Raw genomic sequence first — 25,181 nt, 5'->3', positions numbered from 1 at the left:
GAATCTTGATGCTGGAAAGGTAAGAAATGTTGAGACTGTCAAAGTTGGTGAGGGGAGACTGTTGAGATTTGACAAGATGATACTGAATAAGAATTAGCTCTCTTTTGTAAAAAGTAACTTTTTCCTTCGAAGTAATTATAGAAAATCAAATTCATTTCACTAGACCTATCAGACTGGCAGCAACCCAAAAGCTTGACATAATAAAGTGTTGATAAGCATAGAGAGCAACAGAAACTCTCCTACACTGCTGTTGTAAGTGAAAATTAGCATAACCATTTGAGAGCAGCATGCAATGCCTAGTTCAAGTTGAAAATGTGCATATTATCCCAGTAGCTCCGGTCCTAAGTACATTGGAACTTAGGACTGGAACACTGAGAAATCCAAGTACACGAGCACAAGGGCTAACACACAAGAGAGAAAACAATCATTGCAGGACTGTTTTTAACAGCTAAAAGCTTGGGAAATAATCCAAATGTCTGTCAACAAGAGACTTGATATACAAACTGTGGTTTATTCACACAGAAAAATATCACGTTTTGATAATGTAAAATATAAAAAGCAAGCGGTGAAGGGATAGGTAGATTCATGATACCATTTATGTCAAAGTCTTGAAAAATTAACAGTATTTACTGCTAAGGAATATATACGTGTGTCAGTAAAAACAGTTCTGAGAAACAATACAATCCAGATTTGGGATATTGTGTACTTCTTCCTGCAGGAAGAGGATACGTGGAAAGCTTTGTGTTTGTAATATTTTATCTTTTGCAGATAAATACAGTGTTTTTATTATATTCTCTAACATTTGCAAAGATCTAAAATATTTTGTTTTAAAAAATGTGTTTTGGGGCTTCCCTGGTGGCACAGTGGTTGGGAGTCCGCCTGCCAGTGCGGGGGACGCGGGTTCGAGCCCTGGTCCGGGAGGATCCCACGTGCCGTGGAGCAACTGGGTCCGTGTGCCACAGCTGCTGAGCCTGCGCTCTAGAGCCCGCGAGCCACGGCTGCTGAGCCCGCGTGCCACATCTATTGAAGCCCACGCGTCTAGAGCCCGTGCTCCGCAACAAGAGAAGCCATGACAATGAGAAGCTCCTGCACCGCAACGAAGAGTAGACACCCCCTCACCACAACTAGAGAAAGCCCACGTGCAGCAATGAAGACCCAATGCAGCCAAAAATAAAAATAAATAAAATAAATAAATTTATTTTAAAAAAATGTGTTTTTAATCTAGAGAGATATGAACACTGTATCAACTCTAACCCTTACTAGTAGTGAGACCTTGGTCATATTAACCTTTGTGAGCCTTGGTTTTCTCATCTGGTATGGGAGAATTCTGAGTACAAAGGAAGAGAAGGTTGTGTTTGGCTGGGGAAACACCAACCTTCTGAGAAAAATGGAGGTGAGAATAACGAAGTACCGGGAGAACCACAGCTTGGTACCAAAACAAATAAGAATGATGGACACACACTCATGGAGCAAAATTGTATTGGATAGGCATGCTCATTTCTTGACACTAAATCAAGGAAATAAAAGGACATTTTTTGTTTTTCTTGTTTGTGCTAGTTTATAAATTGGAAAAAGAACAATAATTCTTAGAGCACAGCTCCTGTGTTTATCTGGGATACTTCTGACCTCAGGAGCTAAGACTTAAAAACTATCTTTTAGGCTGGGGTTTTTCAACAGTTAATCTCATCCATTTGATATTATTAGCTCTGGTCCATTTTCAAGATTGCCACTTTCTAATCTTGTCCCTAAATTTCAAACTCAGATTCTGGAGTGATCTGTGTTATATTTACAGTCTTGATGATACAATGCCTGTTGAACCAAGGTGACATAAACTCAGAATACAGCTGTCAAGTTTCTTCGTTTAGCAAGCAAATAAAGTACACAGCATTCAATGTGTCTATTCAAAAGGACCTTAGCTAATCCTTCTAGTCTTAATACATTTTTCATCTCATCCATCAAACTCAAAGTTGAACTACATCAAGTACTTCAATGGCATCTGAGTCACAGCTCCACCCCTTCCTAGCTGTGCGCCAATAGGCAAGTCACTTAACCTCTTCTATGTCATTTTCCACATCTGTAAAATGGAGATAATAATACTGCTTACTTCATGGCGCTACTATGGGGACTAAATGAGTTATTTTAAAATACCTTGATGAGTGCCTGGAACATAGTAAATGTAGCAAGTATTCCAAATGAGTACGGTTATAAATAAGCTACATTGGCAAGACAAGGTGATATTGAACATCCTGCTTTTCATTAAACATGTCCAATAGCTAATGCATCTAAAGATTTAGAGTCTCCTATACCAAGGATGTCAAGAATAATATGAGCACGTTTCCATATATTATAGGATAGCTAGAGTAAAAGCCATGAAACAGATGAGTTCATTCTCAAAAACTCCACAGTAAATTTCAGATACTACCCAAACTGCAAAGAAATGTCCAACTTCGGTTCTCAAAATATACACACACAGATGTTTTCTCTTAATTTCCATTCGTAAAGGTCTCCGATGAAGCCACTGCTCCTCAGAACCTAGCTCCATTAAACATAATCATAAATATGTTTGTATCTATTATCGAGATACTTTCAAAAGGAACAATTTAAAACAAGGACGTCAGAGTGAAGTAAGTCAGAGAAAAACAAACACCGTATGCTAACACATATATATGGAATCTAAAAAAAAAAATGGTTCTGATGAACCTAGGGGCAGGACAGGAATAAAGATGCAGACGTAGAGAATGGACCTGAGGAAAACGGGAGGGGGAAGAGTAAACTGGGACGAAGTGAGAGAGTAGCACTGACATACATACACTACCAAATGTAAAACAGATAGCTAGTGGGAAGCAGGTGCATCACACGGGGAGATCAGCTCGGTGCTTTGTGACCACCTAGAGGGGTGGGATAGGGAGGGTGGGAGGGGATATGGGGATATATGTATACATATAGCTGATTCACTTTGTTATACAGCAGAAACTAACACACCATTGTAAAGCAATTATACTCCAATAAAGATGTTAAAAAAAAAAAAAAAAGTATGTCAGTGGACACCTCAAAGCTGTCACTCCTGCCTTCTCTCTATAAAACATACATGTTTTCTTGGCTATCTTATAACATATAAGATATATACATATATCTTATATCTTACATGGCTTATAACACTTATTCTTGAAAGGACAAGTGTGCTCAAATATGGGAACCACTAGACTAAGGGTGCTACACATGACAACCTGAAAAAAAAAATCAGTGCTTAAAGAGAGACAAAACAGCCACGTGATCTTGAAAACAAATTCTCCCTCAGTTGAACTTTGAATAAACCACAATCCAGCTGACATCTTATTATAGCCTGTGAGAAACTCTGAAAGGATCCAGCCTGAACTACTCACCAACAGAAACAAATAATAAACATGTATTGTTTTAAGCTGCTAAGTTCTGGGGAATTTTGGTATGCAGCAATAGATAGCAGGCACAAAATCTATCAACTAATGAGAAAATCAGATGAGATTTGCAATAACATCATGCTGATTCTCCAAGGGCTGGATGAATCTGACAGTATCTTCTGGTTCCTCAAAACCTCTACACTTCCCATTTATCAGTTTGGAAACTAAAGTGAGAAATTCTTGTTCTCCCAAAGTTTGTATTGTCGAATATGCTTTAAAACCCACATAAACAGTCAAATAATCATGATTTTCAGCTTCTTTTAAATCGTATTATACCAGACTGAGACTTCTGTTAAGCTTTAGTTCTACAGACTCTGTTTACTGTTTTTGAAATACAAAATTATTTTGTACTAGTAAATAGGCTTTTTCAAATTCTACATGCCCTTGTGCCCCTTGGAGGATTCTATTTGGTAAATCTTCCCTGGGGGTCATAACTTATTCCCTACCTTCAGAATCCTCTTTAATACACTTGGTCGCTTTTAAAGATGACTGCATAAGCTTGAGTCCATAAAACCTTCCCCCCCCCCCAAACCCACACCCTTGCCAGTGAAAGCATGGAGTTCTAACCACTGGACCGCCAGGGAATGCCCAGAGCCCATAAAATGTTGAGTTCTGAGATAAACTTCTCATTTCCCATGATGAATAAAATAATGGAAATTCAGAGGCATTTGTAAATGATTCGGGTATACTTAATCCACTGCTATTATCTTTGAGAAATTGATGAACTTACTCTAAGTGCTTTTAAACATTTCCTCCACAAAGCAAGGCAGTGAAACATTACAATTAGACATTTTAATTGATTTGTTCTGGGTTTTTGTGTTCTTCGTATTGGTTCTAACACCCAAAGGGGCCAACAGCTCAATTTTTATCCATTATCTGAAAGAATTATATACAGGACCCAGAAAGGCAGTACAATTTAGGCCTCATAAGTAAATTGGAAGAATTCAGGGTCAAATATGTTCCAGTGAAGGTGAGCACCAGTTCTACCCATGTTATAGTTGGACTTGGCCAACCTTGGTATTGAGTGTGGGCAGTCATGGGGAGAAGGGAGGCATTGCTGTCATTCTTTTTGGGGGGGGTTGGGGGGAAGGGGTCCCTTTTGACTTCTTAACAGTTTCAAACTGTAGTGGTTAAGGTTACAGTACCAAAACAGTCCCTTCCCCAGCATTGACTTTCTCAGCATAATCACTTCCACAAACGACCCCAATCTTTCTATGTCACAAGGTTTTATTCCTTTCTAAATGAATTCAAGTTCTAAAACAGGCATCAAAACTACAGCCCTCCACCTGTTTTTTGTAAATAAAGTTTTATTGGAACACAGCCAGGCCCCTTCATTTACATATTGTCTCTGGCTACTTTCATGCTGCAAGGGCAGAGTTAAGTAGTTATGACAGAGACCATATGGACCCAAAAAGCCCAAAGTATTTAGTATCTGGTTCTTTACAGAAAAGGTTTGCATATTCCTGTTCTAAAAAATGACAGAAACTCTAACGAACAGATAGTGTCTGCCCAGTCAGTGCTTTACAATAAAGTAGAGTGAACTCTTAGAAAAATAATAAATCACTGATATAGTCTAGCTCTCTCTTCCCTAGAGGCAGGACTGAATTTGGAGTCCAAAGAATCACACTGGAATCTTTACTTCATCTCTCTGACATGAGAACCTTGGGCAGTTCATTTAAGTTCTTTGAGACTGTTTCTCATTATAAAATGAGATTAATATCTGACCCATTTCTCAGGTTATATGGGGTAACTCTGTTAACCATTCATCTTTTTTTCATTGTTTACTAGTATAATGTCTACTATTCAACTTGAGAAATCAAGTTGAGAATTTGTTCACTTAAATTCTGCTCAGTACCCCCTTCAAAGTCAGAGAAAAAGGCAAAGTCATGATAGGAAACCAAAAATCAGGACAAAGAGGAGAAAGTCAAGGTCATCACTATGTATCAGGGAGCTTTACAACAATCAAAGGCAAAATTCTAGATAAGTAATTTAAATGGAACTTTGTAATAATAAGAGATGTACGGGTCATTGGGGATCAAAGCAGGTTTACTGAGATCAGGCATTTCCAAAAATCCTCATTTCTTTTTGGTTTTTTTTTTTAACATCTTTATTGGAGTACAATTGCTTTACAGTGTTGTGTGAGTTTCTGCTGTATAACAAAGTGAATCAGCTATTATGTGTATGTACATCCCCATATCCCCTCCCTTTTGTGTCTCCCTCCCACCCTCCTTATCCCACCCCTCAAGGTGGTGGCAAAGCACCGAGCTGATCTCCCTGTGGCATGCAGCTGCTTCCCACTAGCTATTTTACATTTGGTAGTGCATACGTCAATGCTACTCTCTCACTTCATCCCAGCTAACCCTTCCCCCTCCTCGTGTCCTGAAGTCCATTCTCTATGTCTGCATCTTTACTCCTGTCCTGCCCCTAGGTTTATAAGAACTTTTTTTTTTTTTTTTTAGATTCCATATATATCTGTTAGCATACAGTATTTGTTTTCTTCTGACTTACTTCACTCTGTATGACAGATTCTAGGTCCATCCACCTCACTACAAATAACTCAATTTCGTTTCTTTTTATGGCTGAGTAATATTCCATTGCATATATGTGCCACATCTTTATCCATTCATCTGTCCATGGACACTGAGGTTGCTTCCATGTCCAGGCTATTGTAAATAGTGCTGCAATGAACACTGTGGTATGTGACTCTTTTTGAATTATGGTTTTCTCAGGGTATATGCCCAGTAGTGGGATTGCTGGGTCGTATGGTAGTTCGATTTTTAGTTTTTTAAGGAACCTCCATACTTTTCTCTATAGTGGCTGTATCAATTTACATGCTCACCAACAGTGCAAGGGGGTTCCCTTTTCTCCACACCCTCTCCAGCATTTATTGTTTGTAGATTTTTTGATGATGGCCATTCTGACCAGTGTGAGGTGATACCTCATTGTAGTTTTGATTTGCATTTCTCTAATGATTAGTGATATTGAGCATCTTTTCATGTGTTTGTTGGCAATCTGTGTATCTTCTTTGGAGAAATGTCTACTTAGGTTTTCTGCACATTCTTGGATTGGGTTGTTTGTTCTTTTGGTATTGAGCTGCACGAGCTGCTTGTATATTTTGGAGATTAATCCTTTGTCAGTTGCTTTGTTTGCAAATATTTTCTCCCATGCTGACGGTTGTCTTTTCGTCTTGTTTATGGTTTCCTTTGCTGTGCAAAAGCTATATTTTTTCTTTTTCTTTTTTTTTTTTTTAAAAATCTTTGTTGTAGTATAATTGCTTTACAATGGTGTGTTAGTTTCTGCTTTATAACAAAGTGAATCACCTATACATATACTGTGCAAAAGCCTTTAAGTTTCATTAGGTCCCATTTGTTTATTTTTGTTTTTATTTCCATTTCTCTAGGAGGTAAGTCAAAACAGATCTTGCTGTGATGTATATCACAGAGTGTTCTGCCCATGTTTTCCTCTAAGAGTTTTATAGTGTCTGGCCTTACATTTAGCTCTTTAATCTGTTTTGAGTTTATTTTTGTGTATGGTGTTAGGGAGTGTTCTAATTTCATTCTTTTATATATAGCTGTCCAGTTTTCCCAGCACCACTTATTGAAGAGGGTGTCTTTTCTCCATTGTATACTCTTGCCTCCTTTATCAAAGATAAGGTGACCATATGTGCGTGGGTTTATCTCCACTCTTTCTATCTTGTTCCATTGATCTATATTCCTGTTTTTGTGCCAGTACCATACTGTCTTGCTTACTGTAGCTTTGTAGTACAGTCTGAAGTCAGGGAGCCTGATTCCTCCAGCTCCGTTTTTCTTTCTCAAGATTGCTTTGGCTATTTGGGGTCTTCTGTGTTTCCATACAAATTGTGAAATTTTTAGTTGTAGTTCTGTGAAAAATGCCATTGGTAGTTTGATAGGGTTGCATTGAATCTGTAGATTGCTTTGGGTAGTATAGTCATTTGCACAATGTTGATTCTTCCAATCCAAGAACATAGTATATCTCTCCATCTGTTTGTATCATCTTTAATTACTTTCATCAGTGTCTTATAGTTTTCTGCATACGCGTCTTTTGTCTCCTTAGGTAGGTTTATTCCTAGGTATTTTATTCTTTTTGTTGCAATGGTAAATGGGAGGGTTTTCTTAATTTCTCTTTCAGATTTTTCATCATTAGTGCATAGGAATCCAAGAGATTTCTGTGCATTAATCTTGTATCCTGCCACTCTACCAAATTCATTGATTAGCTCTAGTAGTTTTCTGGTAGCATCTTTAGGATGCTCTATGTATAGTATCACGTCATCGGCAAACAGTGACAGCTTTACTTCTTCTTTTCCGATTTGGATTCCTTATATTTCTTTTTCTTCTCTGATTGCTGTGGCTAAAACTTCCAAAACTATGTTGAATAATAGTGGTGAGAGTGCGCAACCTTGTCTTGTTCCTGATCTTAGAGGAAATGGTTTCAGCCTTTCACCATTGAGAACAATGTTGGCTGTGGGTTTGTCATACATGGTCTTTACTATGTTGAGGTAGATTCCCTCTCTGCCTACCTTCTGGAGAGTTTTTTTTTTATCATAAATGGGTGTTGAATTTTGTCAAAAGCTTTTTCTGCATCTACTGACATTATCATATTGTTTTTATCATTCAGTTTGTTAATATGGTGTATCACATTGATTGATTTGCGTATATTGAAGAATCCTTGCATTCCTGGGATAAACCCCATTTGATCATGGTGTAGGATACTTTTATTGTGCTGTTGGATTCTGTTTGCTAGTATTTTGTTGAGGATATTTGTATCTATGTTCATCAGAGGTATTGGCCTGTAGTTTTCTTTCTGACATCTTTGTCTGGTTTTGGTATCAGGGTAATGGTGGCCTTGTAGAATGAGTTTGGGAGTGTTCCTCCCTCTGCTATATTTTGGAAGAGTTTGAGAAGGATATATGTGTTAGCTCTTCTCTAAACGTTTGATAGAATTCACTTGTGAAGCTATCTGGGCCTGGGCTTTTGTTTGTTGGAAGATTTTTAATCACAGTTTCAATTTCAGTCCTTTGATCAGTCTGTTTATATTTTCTATTTCTTCCTGGTTCAGTCTCAGAAGGTTGTGCTTTTCTAAGAATTTGTCCATTCCTTCCAGGTTGTCCATTTTATTGGCATATAGTTGCTTGTAGTAATCTCTCATGATCCTTTGTATTTCTACAGAGTCAGTTGTTACTTCTCCTTTTTCATTTCTAATTCTGTTGATTTGAGTCTTCTCCCTTTTTTTCTTGATGAATCTGGCTAATGGTTTATTAATTCTGTTTATCTTCTCAAAGAACCAGCTTTTAGTTTTACTGAATCTTTGTGATCCTTTCCTTCATTTCTTTTCCATTTATTTCTGATCTGATCTTTATGGTTTCTTTCCTTCTGCTAACTTTGGGGACTTTTTGTTCTTTCTCTAATTGCTTTAGGTGTAAGGTTAGGTTGTTTATTTGAGATGTTTCTTGTTTCTTGAGGTAGGATTGTATTGCTATAAACTTCCCTCTTAGAACTGCTTTTGCTGCATCCCATAGGTTTTGGGTCATCGTGTTTTCACTGTCGTTTGTCTCTAGGTATTTTTTGATTTCCTCTTCGATTTCTTCAGTGATCTCTTGGTTATTTACTAGCATATTGTTTAGCCTCCATGTGTTTGTATTTTTTACAGTTTTTTTCCTGTAATTGATATCTAGTCTCATAGCATTGTGGTCAGAAAAGACACTTGATACAATTTCTATTTTCTTAAATTTACCAAGGTTTGATTTGTGACCCAAGATATTGTCTATCCTGGAGAATGTTCCTTGAGCACTTGAGAAGAAAGTGTATTCTGTAGGTTTTGGATGGAATGTCCTATAAATATCAACTAAGTCTATCTTGTTTAATGCGTCATTTAAAGCTTGTGCTTCCTTAATTTATTTTCATTTTGGATGATCTGTCCACTGGTGAAAGTGGGGTGTTAAAGTCCCCTATTATGATTGCGTTACTGTCCATTTCCCCTTTTACGGCTGTTAGCATTTGCCTTATGTATTGAGGTGCTCCTATGCTGGGTGCATAGATATTTACAATGGTTATATCTTCTTGGATTGCTCCCTTGATCATTATGTAGTGTCCTTCTTTGTCTCTTGTAATAGTCTTTATTTTAAAGTCTTTTTTGTCTGATATGAGAATTGCTACTCCACCTTTCTTTTCATTTCCATTTACATGGAATATCTTTTTCCATCCCCTCACTTTCAGTCTGTATGTGTCCCTAGGTCTGAAGTGGGTTTCTTGTAGACAGCATATATATGGGTCCTGTTTTTGTATCCATTCAGCCAGTCTATGTCTTTTGGTGGGAGCATTTAATTCATTTACATTTAAGGTAATTACCAATATGTATGTTCCTATTACCATTTTCTTAATTGTTTTGGGTTTGTTTTTGTAGGTCTTTTCCTTCTCTTGTGTTTCCTACCTAGAGAAATTCCTGTAGCATTTGTTGTAAAGCTGGTTTGGTGGTGCTGAATTCTCTTAATTTTTTCTTATCTGTAAAGGTTTTAATTTCTCCATTGAATCTGAATGAGATCCTTGCTGGGTAGAGTAACCTTGGCTGTAGTTTTTTTCCTTTCATCACTTTAAATATGTCCTGCCACTCCCTTCTGGCTTGCAGAATTTCTGCAGAAAAATCAGCTGTTATCCTTATGGGGATTCCCTTGTATGTTATTTGTTGCTTTTCTCTTGCTGCTTTTAATATTTTTTCTTTGTATTTAATTTTTGATAGTTTGATTAATATGTGTCTCGGCGTGTTTCTCCTTGGGTTTATCCTGTATGGGACTCTCTGTGCTTCCTGGACTTGATTGACTATTTCCTTTACCATGTTAGGGAAGTTTTTGACTATAATCTCTTCAAATATTTTCTCAGACCCTTTCTTTTTCTCTTCTTCTTCTGGGACCCCTATAATTCAAATGTTGGTGCGTTTAATGTTGTACCAAACTGTCCTCAATTCTCTTCATTCTTTTTTTCTTTATTCTGCTCCCTGGCAGTTATTTCTACCATTTTATCTTCCAGCTCACTTATCTGTTCTTCTGCCTCAGTTATTCTGTTATTGAGTCCTTCTAGAGTATTTTTAACTTCAGTAATTGTGTTGTTTATCACTGTTTGTTTGCTCTTTAGTTCTTCTAGATCCTTGTTAAATGTTTCTTGTATTTTCTCCATTCTGTTTCCAAGATTTTGTATCATCTTTACTATCATTACTCTGAATTCTTTTTTCAGGTAGGTTGCCTATTTCATCTTCATTTATTTGGTCTTGTAGGTTTTTACCTTGCTCCTTCCTCTGTAAATTTTTTGTCATTTCTTTTTTTTTTGATGGGTGGTGCTGTATTCCGATCTTACTGGTTGTTTGGTGTGAGACGTCCAGCAATGGAGTTTGCAGGCAGCTGGATAGAGCTGGGTCTTGGTGCTGAGATGAGGACCTCTGGAAGGCCTCACTCCAATTGATATTCCCTGGGGTCTGAGGTTCTCTGTTATTCCAGCAGTATGGACTCAGAGCTCCCACCACAGGAGCTTGGGCCTGACCTCCAGCCTGGGAACCAAAATCCTGCAAGTTTCATGGTGCAGTTTAAAAAAAAAAAAAAAAGGAAGAAAAAAGGAACAGTACAATATCAAAGAATAAAAAACAAAATTGGGAAGGTAAAAAAATATATTAGGAAAAATAAAACTATAATTGAAACAACTGCAAGAAGGTAAAATAAAACCACAACAGGAAAAAGAAAAAAAGAGGGGGGGGAGCAAGCCAAAAAGAGACAACGAAGTATAAACAATAAAATAAAATTAGAAAAATAAAAGATTAGGAAAAATAAACATATAAAGGAATCAACAAGGTAAAACAGAACCCCATTCTGGTTGCTGGGGGTTCCTCCCATTCCCTTAGGTGTCCGTGGTCCCCCACTGGTGCCTGGTAGGTGCCCTAGTTGTGAGGAGATGCAAATTCCGTATTCTCCTAATATGCCATCTTGATTCCGCTCCTCTGCTTTATCTGTTTTATCTGACAGTCCAGCAGCTCCATGTTCGTTGCCAGCAACGTGCTCCTGTATGTATCCCACATAGTCTGTGTTAAGAAGAGCCCTGGGCTTCCCTGGTGGCGCAGTGGTTGAGAATCTGCCTGCCAATGCAGGGGACACGGGTTCGAGCCCTGGTCTGGGAAGATCCCACATGCCGTGGAGCAACTAGGCCTGTGAGCCACAACTACTGAGCCTGCACGTCTGGAGCCTGTGCCCCGCAACAAGAGAGGCCGCGACAGTGAAAGGCCCGCGCACCGCAATGAAGAGTGGCCCCCGCTTGCCGCAACTAGAGAAAGCCCTTGCACAGAAACGAAGACCCAACACAGCCAAAAATAAATAAATAAATAAATAAAAATTTTAAAAAATGCAAGTTAGAGCTCTTTAAGAAAAAAAAAAAAAAGCCCTGAGTTTTTAAGGATTTTAAGCCCATGAACCACTTCTCTCCCCTTCCATCCCCTTCTAGTTCCTCCTTTTCTCTTCTCTCCTCTCTCTACAACCACTCCTTGGTAACCTCATCCAGTCCTATGACTGATACTGAGCCCTCATTTCTTTTTGAAGAAGGTCGCAGGCCTAGAGCAAGTGGATGCAGTCTGTTGTGAGGATATCTGGATTTCAACAAGATATTTAACAGTCTCTTATGGTCTTCAGGACAAACTGGGTTAATGTATTACTGTGTTTGGAAGGTACCATTAAATCAACTGGTCCAAAGAGGACCGATGGATTCGCATCCATTCTTGGCCTAGGATTGTTCCACATACTTATTAATGACTTGGACAAGAATTTTGATGAAAATTTGCTTAAATGTACAGGTGACCTGAAAATGGGATGTGGATAGCAAATGCACAGATTATAAAATTTTCCATAATATTTCACTGTCTAAATATATTTTCATATCCATTTTATATGCTTCGTAGCTCAGTAACCACCTGCTAAATGATCTGGGCCTTACAAAGCCTGGTTGAGTGGGTATCATTACCATCTTCATTTTACGTGGATCAAATAGAATTCCGCTGACAAGTGTTAGAACTGGGACTTAATCCTGTGTTCTGGTGACAAGTCCCACATTCTCTCCATTATGCATGAGCTGAGGCAGGGTGTCCAAGGATCAACAGGCTGTAAAAATAAGCCACATCTAACAAAGTAACAAACTGGATTCTAAAAACCAGTTTCAGAAGGTTAGAATGGGAAAGAAGGGGCTTAATAGCGCTCAACTTGCCCAAGAGTTTAAGCTCTTAGCTAACCCAAAGTGTGGGCTGCTCTATGGTACAGCTGCTGTAAGAGATAAGTCAAGATAAGGCTACTGCAAATACCACTCAGCCATCAAAAAGTAGGAAATCCTGCCATTTGCGACAACATGGATGGATCCTAAGAGCATTATGCTAAGTGAAGTTAAATCAGACCTAGAAAACCAAATACTGCATGATCTCACTTATATGTGAAATCTAAAAACCCAAACTCATAGAAACAGATCAGATTAATGGTTGCCAGATTAATGGGACCCTGATGGGATGTGGAGGAACTGGGTGAAGGTGGTCAAGAAGTACAAACTTCTAGTTATGAATAAGTCCTGGGGCTGTAATATACAGCATGGTGGCCATAGTTAGCAAACTCCAGTGTGTATTTGCAAGTGGCTAAGAGAGTAGATCTCAAAAGTTCTCATCACAAGGGGAAAAAAAATTTTTAACTATATGAGGTGATGGAAGTTAACTTATTGTGACGATCATTTCGCAATACATACATACATCAAATCGTTATGTTATACACCTTAAACTTACATAATGATATATGTTAGTGATATCTCAATAGAACTAGGAAAAAAAAAAAAAGATAAGGCTACTTCAGCAGAAATGCGGTATCCAGAAAGGGGTAACAGTCCTACTGAACGCGGTTGTCCAGACTTCCTCAAGGATGGGATTCCATTCTAGGTGTCCAAGTTTCAGGGTCACTGATAACGAGCCGTCCAGAGATCAGCAGGAGTGAGGGGCCAGGAAACTGGACCACGAGAGGACACGTTGAAGGAAAAGAGCTCAGAGAAAGAAGATATAGGATGATACCCTCCCTGTGTTCAAACAAGTGACAGGCTGGGACAGAGAAGACATTAGACTTCTTCCAGGTGCTCTCACCAAGGTCAGCCTTCTTCCAGCTGCTCTCACCAAGGTCAGCATTGGAGCCAAGATGCCAAGAGACAGACAGCTGCTTAATTAAGAAATCTTCCTTCCATTTAGAGCTGTCCCTTAAAGAACTTCCCTTTCTCAGTGCAGTTTGGGTCACTACTGCTAAATAATGTCTTGTATTGGTATATGCCCATCTAGAAAGTTTAAAGAATTTAAGGGCTCTTTGGTTAGTGGGAGCTCTAATCACCTTTCCAAACATGAGATTCCAGAATTTCTATGGACAAGTTGCCCACATATATTATTAGTTCTCATACAAAGGCAGAAGTCTGTTCTCAGTGCAAACCTAAAGCACCAGAGATAAGAAATTACAAAAACTGAAGACAACAGTTTTTAAAAATTATATATCGATGTTTAAAAATAATACCATATGGATAAAGAAGATGTGGTACATATATAAAATGGAATATTACTCAGCCATAGAAAAGAACTAAACAATGCCATTTGCAGCCACATGGATGGACCTAGAGAATATCATACTAAGTGGAGTAAGTCAGAGAAAGACAAATACCATGATATCACTCATCTGTGGAATCTAATTTAAAAATGATGTAAATGAACTTCTTTACAAAACAGAAACAGACTCACAGATTTTGAAAACAAACTTATGGTTACCAAAGGAGAAACGTGGGGAGGAGGGATAAATTAGGAGCTTGGGATTAACATACACACACTACTATATTTCAAATAGCTAATCAACCAGCACCTACTGTATAGCACAGGGAGCTGTACTTAATATTCTGTAATAACCTATATATGGGAAAAGAATCTGAAAAAAATAAATGAAAATAATACCATAATGGATCAGGAGAAATGATATTATCCCTTTAATACAACTGGTAAGAAAGTCATTCTTAATGTTCTTGTGCCCCTCTGAAAAATGAAATACACTAGAAGAGGTAAGCACCATTTTAAAGCATTCCTGTCATATTGCTGGGAAACTAGTAGCCCTCCTAAAATGTGTCTGGCCAAGACAGTCCAAGGCAGGCAGGGCTGGAGCGCTTTAGAGTGGGGAAGCACCACCAACCACAGATGCCTTTCCCCCCTCAGCAGTTAATTCCAGCTCCCTCTCCTCCTGGTGCCCCCAGGGCCCCTGTGGAAGTGCCCCAGGGGACTGAACCTCCTCCAAGCGCTGACCTGCCAACGTCCCCCTTCCCTTGGCCACAGTCGGTGTCCCCATCCCTGCTAACCTCTCAAGCCCCACTAGGGAGGAAGACCGATTTCTCCAAGATCCCGCCAAACCCAGGCCACCCAGAAGTGACCTCTTCCCTCTTGTTGAATAGTTCTATAAAATTTTTTAAGGAACAAGCCAGCAAGCATTAACTAGAATTCTCCTCAGAACTTTGGCTTCCTTCAAGGAGTCCTAGATTTTCCTAGTTCAATCCTAAATGTTTCATACTGCCCTGTACACTAAAAATGACCTGGGAGTAGTTTAAAATGCAGAGTCCAGGGCCCTGTCCTTGATGGGGGCGGGGGAAACTAGGATCCTGCACAAGTGACACCCCTACGCCAGATCACACCTGGAGAAATCCTGGTAAAGACTGTAGAAGTCGGCGGCAGGCCTACGCAAACCCTCATTAAACACTACTTAGGGAAAGAGTTTTAAATGAAAGATGCAATGTTAGGTAGTTTCACTTTTCTTTCCTTTCATCCAGAAAAAGACCTAAATTTTTCTATAGCTAATATTTTAGGGTAAGAAGGAAAGAGTTTAATTATGCATATATGTTTTTCAGGTAAGTTAGGCAACTTGTCTGAACAGGAAAACACGATGGCAGCTAAGGTTTTTTAAGACAAACTATTACAAGGATTTTATCTATGAAACCAGTATGTGAGACTCTGAAATGACAAGTTCTCACAGTTCTGGGACTCTTGGGCTGTATTACATGAATAGCAGCATCTTTCCCACAAAATACAAAAGCTGGAACACAGGTTCCTCTAGAAGCAGGATTTTTTTTTCCAGTATATAAAAATACTTTCCATAGAAATATTGAGTACTGGCTAAATTTTGCTGTTTATACTGCATAAAGCACAAAGATTGAAACAATGTATAAAATACCCAGGAGAATAAGGATAATACACAAACGGCTCATTTCAAGGCATAACAGGAACTTTAATATATTTTGTCAGCTACATAGTGAGTACTTTTCCTAACTCCAAGAAACCAGACTTTCTCTGTGCTACCTTTGGTCCTCCTTAAAGCTTAATCAATCCCTTCTAGGTAACTATAAACCAAGGTGTAATAGTTCTAAACATGTTTGTCTGTGAAAACCACATTGCTTCAAGTTGCTTTTTATTAATAAAGAAACTTTAAGGAAATTAACCCCTCCATCATGAAATAAAAACTATCAGCATCTTTCTACACCATTGCTTCTTCCTCACAAACATGGCAAGATCTGACACCACCTTGCAAATCATCTTTTCCAACTAAATGAGACTTTAACTCTTGCATCTCATGCACACCTGACCTTGCAGAAGCTCTGAACGAGAAGAGAAAAAAATCCTTTCTTCCAGGTCCTGTCTTTTTCCATTGGTGTGGCTTAAAGAGCCTTACAGCACAAAACGAGAAGTTAATGACACTGCTCTCAGGGTTCCTTACTAAGGAGATGAGGAGAGAACAGGGAAGAGGGGAGAGGACTACCATGATCTGTTTCTGTATCAGAAGAAGGAAATGCACCAGACAAATGCCAGTCTGGCTTATGACCTCACCAGAGTGAGTTTGGATATTAAAGGGCCCATTTTTCCATGATCCTTTCCAAGGAGAAGCCCCTGGTTTGGCTTGTACTCACTGCACGCTGGTGTCAGAGGACCCTGAGTAGGTTATGCCACATGGAACATCTAACTGAACAACGGGTATGCTAATGAGTCACATTTTCTAAAAGTCTTCATTCCTAATATGTATTCCAGACACGGGGAAAAAAAATCTTTGTAAAGCTTTATGTTAATAGAATCAATGTGCAACGCTAAAAGCTCAAAATTAAATCATGAAAACATGCCTTTTATTACATGAATTCCAAGTGACTCACAGACCTTTAGTTTCCCAGAACAATAGAGAATAAGCCTGGAGGACACTGGAGAGAGAACAAGAGGTCAAGAGAGGTTCCACGGGCAGAAGACCTTCAGGATCTGAGTAACTTTCTCCTACTTCCTCTTATACTGTCTCTTCCTCTCATACTGTCTCTTCCTCTCTGTGTATATATCTATCCATATGTGTGTGTGATGTGTACATACGTATTTTAAAGTGGCCTCCATTTTTTTCCTTTTTTTGCCCATCATGAGAATACGTACGCATTATAAAAAAGTTGCAAATAATGAGAAGCTCATAAAACACCAAAAAGTAAAAACGCACTCCCAATTCCACTTCTCATTCTAGAGTGTGTACTTAACCCCAAATTTTTGTTTTCATGAAAATGGTGACATAATGCATATTTTTCTACTCAACAACATATCTGGTATCATTCCACATCAGTACATACAGATTTAACTAATTTTAATATGGCTGCTCAATATTCATTGAATAGATTTATCATAATTTACCCATTCTCTTAGTGGTGGACTTCTGTGTTCTGCTTTTATTGCCATTACAAATAATGATACATAAACGTCCCTATATAATACATTCTGGGGAACCTGTGGGAGTATTTTTAGATGTAGAAGTGGAATTTGCTGAGTCATGCACATTTTATATTTTGATAGGCACTGCCAAATAACCTTTTAAAAAGGCCACAGTAATTTATACTCCCAGGGAAATGTATGAGATTCTCCCATAAGTTTGTCAACACTAGATATCAACTAGATACTGCACATTCATCAATTTCCAGATGAAAGCAGTTTCATGATTTTTATTGGTATTACCTGACCCTCTAAAGAAATGTGCATTTTTAGTGTTTATTAGTCATTCCTATTTCTTCAGTGACTTGCCTGCCCTACCTGTAGTAGACTGTTCCACTGGGGACCTACAATGGATCATACCTCACGTTCAGGCTCCTGTGTGATCACCCACTACACCAGCTGGATTCAGCCATGTGACTTGCTCTGACCAATGGGATATTAGCAAGCATGATACAAACAGAGGCTTGATAAGTGCTTGCACAGTGAGGCTGTTCCATTTAGAAAGCTCACTCTCAGAACCCTAAGCCACCATGGAAAGGTCCAGCTTCCTTGCAAGAAAGACCTCAGAGAAAGAGAGAGGCCTCGCTGTTCCAGTCAGCCCAGCTGAGGCCCCAGGCACGTCAGTGAGAAGCCATCTAGGACATTCCAGCTCCGGTGGACACCACATGAGGAAAAAAAAACTCAGCCGGGCCCAGTCTCAGACTACAGAATCATGACCTATAATACTCAGTGTTCACTCGGGCCAGTACATTTTGTGTAGTTTGTTCAACAGCAATAGATAACAAAATCCTTGATCCAGTTTTTTCTTTCTTATTGATTTGTAGAAACTTGTTATACTTGAGGAATGTTAATCTTTTGTCCCATTATATATTCTGTAAATGTTTTTCCCAGTCAGCATTTTAAACATGTTAATCTTCTGTATGACGAAAGATTAGTCAAATTTGTTAATCTTCCAGGTTTTACGTGTATAGAAATTTTAAGTCAATTTATTATCTAAATCAACAGGATCTTGGGTTATCCACAGTGATCTCATTTTATCCAGTCTCTAGGGCTTGCTCTTTTCCTCTGCTGCTAAGACAATGTCTTGAAAGGATTTACTTTACACTCATTGAGGGGAAAAAAGCTCTTATGCTATTGTTATTTTGAACTCCTGCATTATCTGGCTTACACCAATAATTCATTAATTCATGGACATTTCTAGACATATAAAGATATATCTATAAGATGCAGAAATAAAGGGTTTTTAATGCACGCTTAAGACATTTTACTGAATAAAATTAAAATTCATGGACTTACCTATTCTATCAACAATTATTAATTAGATGCTTATACGAGTAAGACGCTTTGGAGTAGCCAGATTCACAAAGCATTAGAACATGGTCTCTGGCCATAGTGAGATTATAATCCACTGAGATGTGATAATAAACCACCATAACTTGAGGTTGGAAATGGTCGTGGTCAAAGGAGAGATGAGGCTACAGAGCGGGAAGGGTGAGAAAGAACCAGGTTCCTGGAGGTGGTGCCATGTGGGCTGAGCCTCTAGAACTGATGGAACTTGGACGTGAAGGCGGTACATGCCGAGTCATCGGGCAGAGGGAATCACAGGCACATGGCTCTTGGGTGAGGATGTGTGTCACAGCCATATGTGCTCTCTGAACACTGGAAAGGTCACTGTGGGCCACAGGTCAAGGGCACACCCAGTGCCAAATGGAGGCGTTTGGACTTAATTAGTAGGGAGTAGCCTAATGAGATCTGGTTTATGAAGATTAACTTGGGAGTAAAATGGGGAATAAAATGGGGAAGGCGGCAGGTAAAGCTGTTAGTAAAATACCGTCAATGTCCAGGGGAGCAGTATTTGGAGTTTGAAATAGGAGCCCTGGGGCTGTGGTTAGAAGAATGAAAAAGACAAGAGAGGGGGGAGGAATTTCCACAACAGAATGAAAAGGACTTGGTAATCACTCATTACTTGTGACCTCTGAGATATCTGAAAGGAACAGCAGATAGAAACCTCAGGAGTTTCCGTCTGTGATAAGAAATCACCTGTTTGGTTCAGCCCACAGCTTACATGCCTGCAGGAAACAGGGCAGTTTTGATCCCTGAAAGTTGGCTACAGGAGTCCCTTCATGCTATTCTAAAGTTGTGGCACTAAAATGTTAATTAACTTTGGGGGGGGCGGGGTTATCTATCTATTTTGGCACTTGGCCTCTGCAATTTCTTCTTTCCCTCAATTCCCTCAGGAGAAAGTGGGTGAGAGATGTCTAACAGGAAACCTTGGGAAGCAGTACCTGTGCTCAGGAACACCATGAAAATCCAGTCATTTATTTGAGGGCGGCCAGTGTGGATTTGGGCAAAGAATCATGCTTACTTTAAAAGGGGGAGACTATATTGCTCTCACTAGTCTTACACTTCAAGAAACATCTTTGTCCGCAGAGGACTCTAGAAAACTAAGGGACACCTTTTCATTTAAAGCTCTCATTTGAGAGCACACCCTCGGGAGGCTTTATGCCTCCAATGGTCCAAGGCTTTTCCTGACATTAAACCTAAGTTTTTCCTCGTCATTTGGAGCCCTGTCCTCCTACCAACACCTTCCTGGGAAATGTTTGGGTCCAAAAGGTCAACTAGGTCCACAGGAGAGTCACACACAAGGGCAGGTGGTCCATGTGCGGACTTTAAGTCTCCAGATGGGGACAGATGACAGCGCTTCCCACGGGGCTCTGCTGGGGGACATTTGGTTAAGCCAAGGAATGGCCAAGATTTTTTCATCAGCTCTTCTTGTCTGGAGGGAAGAGGACCGATGAATTCATTCATCGGTCCTCTTTCACCTCCAGGAAACCTCTTAGGCTGTGTCAAGTGTCTTAACTGGAAGCTAGTCGTTCTCTACATAGAGCTCAGAGAATCACGGGGAAGACTGAGACACCAGTGCCCGGCCAGCCCGCCTCTTGCTGGGGGATGTGCTCTTCACCGTCCTTTTCCCATGTATCCCTCCTTTTCCTTCCTGTCTCTTCATCCTACTGTCCTTGGAAGGACATAGGATGGTTCTGTTTGTATCTCAATTCTCCATCCATTCCCAGCATGAACACCTGGGATTACTGAAACACCACTCACATTCTCTAACCCTAGTGGGTGGCTCCTTTTGCCAAGGGTGTGCTCTAAGCATGAGACACAGAAGGAACTTGGGGTATCGGCCTCAATGCAAAAGATAACAGAAAGAGGCAACCTGGGGGCCTCTGACCAGCAGAAAATCTATGGCTCTGTGCCTGGTAACCAAGATCAGTATAACCCTCAGGCCAAGGAAAGGAGAACCGCTCTGCAGATCAAGTTAGGGATAGGAATCACCCTGAAAGAACAGAGATGGGCCACAACCTGTGGAGGAAACATCCACAAAGCTCAGCTGCTGAAGCTCCCAGGGTCACTACCAGTAGGGCACTGGCTACTCGTCACGTGGGAGAGTTTGCCATTGTTTTATGGTGGTAGTGTGGCCACGACAGCTACTGGATTACAACCTAGCAAAGGAGAGAACGCTCATTCATGTGAAATAAGTAGCTAACAAGACCAGGCGATGTGTGATTTGTACTATACGGCAAACGAGAAGAAATTCAAAGGATAGCAAAGTTTGGGGGCACTGGAAAGAGTGAAATTTGAGTGGACAGATGGGTATGGGGACACTGGAGGGTATTCCAAGCGAAGGGAGCACCGTGAATGAAGGCACAGAAGCAGGAGGCAAGGGAAACAGTTTGGAGCCTGACCAGAACCAATCACATTTCCATACTGGACCACAAGTGTGAAAATATCCAGGACTTTCAAAACCAGAGAGCTTTAGATTGATTTAAGTTGGCAGTGAGAAAACCAGGAAGATTGTTTTGAACAGGAAAACTGGAGAGGGTTGAAGAAGTAGAGTCAAGGACCATGACTATACTGTAGGCATGTGGTAATGAGAGGGGGAGAGAAAAGGATGAAACGCCCTGGAGGAAAACAAGACAGGACTTGGACTGGACACGGTGGTGGAGAAAAGCAAGTAGAGGCCAGGCAGAGCCGTCACAGAACTGAAGTGCAGAGCTTACCTTCGAGTCAGTGGCAGAGCTCCCGGCAGGAATTAAAACTGGGAAAGTAAGCTGACTGAGGGGATAAGATGAGCTTGGTTTTCAAGATCTCAACGGAGACTCTCAGCTGAAGTGTACAGAAGCAACAGGAGGGAGAAGATGGGCCTCAGAAGGGAGGATGGTTTTGAAGAGTCTGATTAGGGCATCATCAGAACAGAGCCCCTTAAATTAGCATGAAAAACAAAAGGTGACATCAGATGAAGAACATCTCACAGCTCACTAAAGTACTAATGGGACATGGGTCATACACCAGATAAATATTTCAACACAGGAAATTATCCGCTTCCAGCTGAAGACAATTTTGAAATAGTAAGTGCTGACAATACTTTGGGCCACATTCTCTACATCATCCAAACTGAGAAAGTGATCGCTGGACCTCCAGGGGTCTCCAGAGCCCCGGACGGCACAGGCTGTTTGCGCAGTGCCCAGAAACATGCCAGCAGAGGCAGTGCGCTGGGGCCACCAGGAGGACTGACCCTGGTTAGGGTGCTGCTGCTGTTAGATGTATAGCAACCGGAAATGGTCCTGGCTCCTTCAGGGAAGGATAACCCAACCAAAAGACAAGCATTGGGCATCTCAGCCAAGATTTTGAAGACTTTAACACATTGCATTTTTATTCGCCCCATAGATGAAGAAATAGCCATTAAGAGGTTTTAAGTGCTTAACACTAAACTGAAAATGTCTTAGCAGCTGTGCCATCACATTATGCCAACTATCTGATGGTCAAATGCTCAGGAGTGCTAGAGAGGACTCGAGCTCATCCAAGGTGGTTGTCTCGTCTTATGAATAAGGCAACTAGGGTCCAGACCATATGGCTGGTTAGTGGTTCACCTGGGCTAAGACATTAAGCTTCCTCTTTACCCTCAGCCCATTGTTCTTTCTTTAAGAAAGGTGTCCTTGTTATGAGTACAAGTAGGAGCATTTGCACTGGTGAGAAACTAGAATTACGTGGACACTTTCAGATTGCTATGGTTTCCATTATCCAAGTAGAGTGAATTACATCTGTCTTAGTTCAAGCTGCTATAATAAGTTACCACAGACTGGATGGCTTTAACAACAATTTCTCAATGGTTCTGGAGGCTGGGAAGTCCAAGATGTAGGTACCAGCAGATCCAGTGTCTGGTGAGAGCCCCCCTCCTGGCGTGCGGGCAGGTGGCCACCTTCTAGCTGTGCTCGCACATGGTGGGGGGGGGGAGGGGAGAGAGAGAGAGAACAAACTCTCCTTTCTTTTTTTTTTAAAATTTATTTATTTATTTGTTTGTTTTTATATTTGGCTGTGTTGGGTCTTCGTTGCTGCGTGCAGTCTTTCTCTAGTTGCGGTGAGCGGGGGCTACTCTTCGCTGCAGTGCGCAGGCTTCTCATTGTGGTGGCTTCTCTTGTTGCAGAGCACGGGCTCTACGTGCAGGGGCTTCCATAGTTGTGGCTCGTGGTCTCAGTAGTTGTGGCTCATGGGCTCTAGAGCACAGGCTCAGTAGTTGTGGCGCATGGGCTTAGTTGCTCCATGGCATGTGGGATCTTCCCGGACCAGGGCTCGAACCTGTATCCCCTACATTGGCAGGCAGATTCTTAACCAGTGAGCCACCAGGGAAGCCCTCTCCTTTCTTCTTATAAAGACATCAATTCCATTCATGAGAGCTTTATCCTCACAAACTAATAATTACCCAAAGGCCCCACCTCCAAATACTGTCACATTGAAGGCTAGGATTTCAACACATGAATTTTGGGGAGGACCTAAACATTCAGCCCATGACAACATCTAATGGAAACCTTAGGAAGGTGGCTTGGATTTTCTGGTCTATAAAAGGGGAAGGGTAGGGATTGCAGGATGTGGCTAATCACTAAGACGCCTTTCAGATCCGGCAGGGAACAATTATGGAAGGAAAAACCCAGGAAGTCTCCTGATAAACCCCAAATAGGGAAAATCAGCTACTACCGCAGAAAAGGAAATCATGGACTGACAAACGATTTGCAGAAAGTCCTTAAAACTAAGAGTATAACCAAAAGAAAGATACTTTGCACTGAGAGCCTCTTCATTTCACTTGGAAATACAGATTAGACTGTTTTATGGGTGCTTTTAAAATATAAGATAATCCACACTTCAAAATGGCAACATCTGATTAAAACATGGCAGTATTCCAGAAACGTAACACTGGTGAAAATAAAATCTACATTCACCGTGATGAATTAGCTAAGCTACTCTAATTCTTATTCCACCATCTCCAAGCAAATTCCAGCAAAATTACTGAATTAGACACACTGCAGTTAGAAGGAGCAAACATTAATGGGCACCCTATGGAGAGATAGAAAAGGGTCCCTAAAAGCAAACTGAATTAAGAGCATGTGATATATGATCTCACTGATTGAGGCTGATTTTAAAAATAAACTCCATCTGCTATGCCTGGGCCCAGGAACATAACCTTTCACTCAGCTGCTTAAGCCCTTGGGAACAGCAGGCACTGAACTCCCACTTGCCCCACTGCCTCTATCACCACCTGAGTGAATGACACGGGAGAGATGCCCAAACTCAGACTACCAGACGAACAAGCAAGGTCAGCAGTCAACAGCGCTGCAGAGATACAGGGCCCAGCCAGGCCATTAGCTCGCCCCCAGCCAAGCCCGTGGGCAATAACCGCTTTCATCATCTACAGGTGCTCCCCACATTGGGCGATGATGGCACTCCACAAGCATGGGGTGAAGACCACGCCAGCGTGGCATAAAGAGCCCACATATTTTGCAGAGTCTGTTCCTCACCGTCCTCCCCCTTATACAGATAAGCATGCTGAGACTCAAAGAACTCTGCCCAAGGACACAGCTGAGGAAGCTCCCCTGTGCCACATGGCTGGCTGGCTGCCATGCCCATGTGCCTGCCACCTGGCTTCCTCGGGAGTCCACTGGAATGATAGCACTACTGGAAGGGGTGCTCCCATAAATCCTTAGAAAGCATCTCTTGCGGTCTGATCCTATGGGCTGTACTGACTCCTAGCTTTAGTTTGTCTACACAGCAGCTACCTGGAAGCTATGTGATCATTCAGACCCTACAGACACCTAGACCAGCAGCACAGTGACAGGTGGTCTCTTGGTGGGCGGGCTTCCTCTAATTTAGGAGTTGGCAAACTATGAGCCATTGGCCAAATGCAGCCCACCATCTGTTTTTGTAAATAAAGTTTTACTGGAACACCGCTACAGTCACTTGTTTACATATTGCCTATGGCTAATTACAAGCTACAATGGCAGAACTGAGTAGTTGTGACAGTGACCATTTGGCTTGAAAAGCCTAAAATACTATCTGGTCCTTCACGGAAAAGGTTTCCTGACCCCTAATTAATGGCCTAGCTCCTCAGAAGGGCCCTCACCCAAAATACAGTTGACCCTTGAACAACTTGGGTCTGAACTGTGCGGCTCCACTCACAGGCAGATGTTTTCAATAAATACTACAGTATTCTAACGAGAACCTACGGTATAGCACAGGAAACTCTACTCGATGCTCTGCAATGACCTAAATGGGAAGGAAATCCAAAAAAGAGGGGATATATGTATACATATAGCTGATTCACTTTGCTGTACAGTAGAAACTAACAACATTGTAAAGCAACTACACTCCAATAAAAATTTTTAAAAATACTACAGTATTACAAGATTGCTGATTGGTTGAAGGTGAGGATGTGGAACTGCAGATACGGAGGGCCGACTTGAGCATCCCTGGATTTTAGAACCAATCCTCTGGGGATAACCAAGGGGTGACTGTACTTCACAAACTTCAAAATACCAACTTCTAGAGCAGGCTGCCTTCCCTGGTGAATATTTTCCTTCATTAAGTAGATTGGACTAGAAA

The 25,181-nt window shown here is 40.7% G+C and overlaps 1 protein-coding gene across 3 annotated transcripts in view; it reads right to left on the bottom strand.

Moving 5' to 3' along the window:
* CCBE1 (collagen and calcium binding EGF domains 1) overlaps positions 1-25,181 on the bottom strand; it is a 241,474-nt gene that overhangs the window by 94,435 nt on the left and 121,858 nt on the right. Inside the window, exon 1 of one of the 3 annotated variants that reach the window (XM_082352995.1) lies at positions 16,101-16,274. The exons of the other annotated variants lie outside the window; for them this stretch is intronic. Within the exon in view, the coding sequence (XP_082209121.1) occupies positions 16,101-16,168 (68 nt within the window). The 5' untranslated portion in view covers positions 16,169-16,274. Of the gene's footprint in view, positions 1-16,100; positions 16,275-25,181 lie in introns of those variants that run through there. 3 annotated transcript variants of the gene reach the window in all.

The sequence above is a fragment of the Balaenoptera borealis genome, assembly GCF_965194805.1.
Source record: "Balaenoptera borealis genome assembly, chromosome: 14".
Lineage (NCBI taxonomy): Eukaryota > Metazoa > Chordata > Mammalia > Artiodactyla > Balaenopteridae > Balaenoptera > Balaenoptera borealis.
This window is presented reverse-complemented; position numbering and strand designations above follow the sequence as displayed.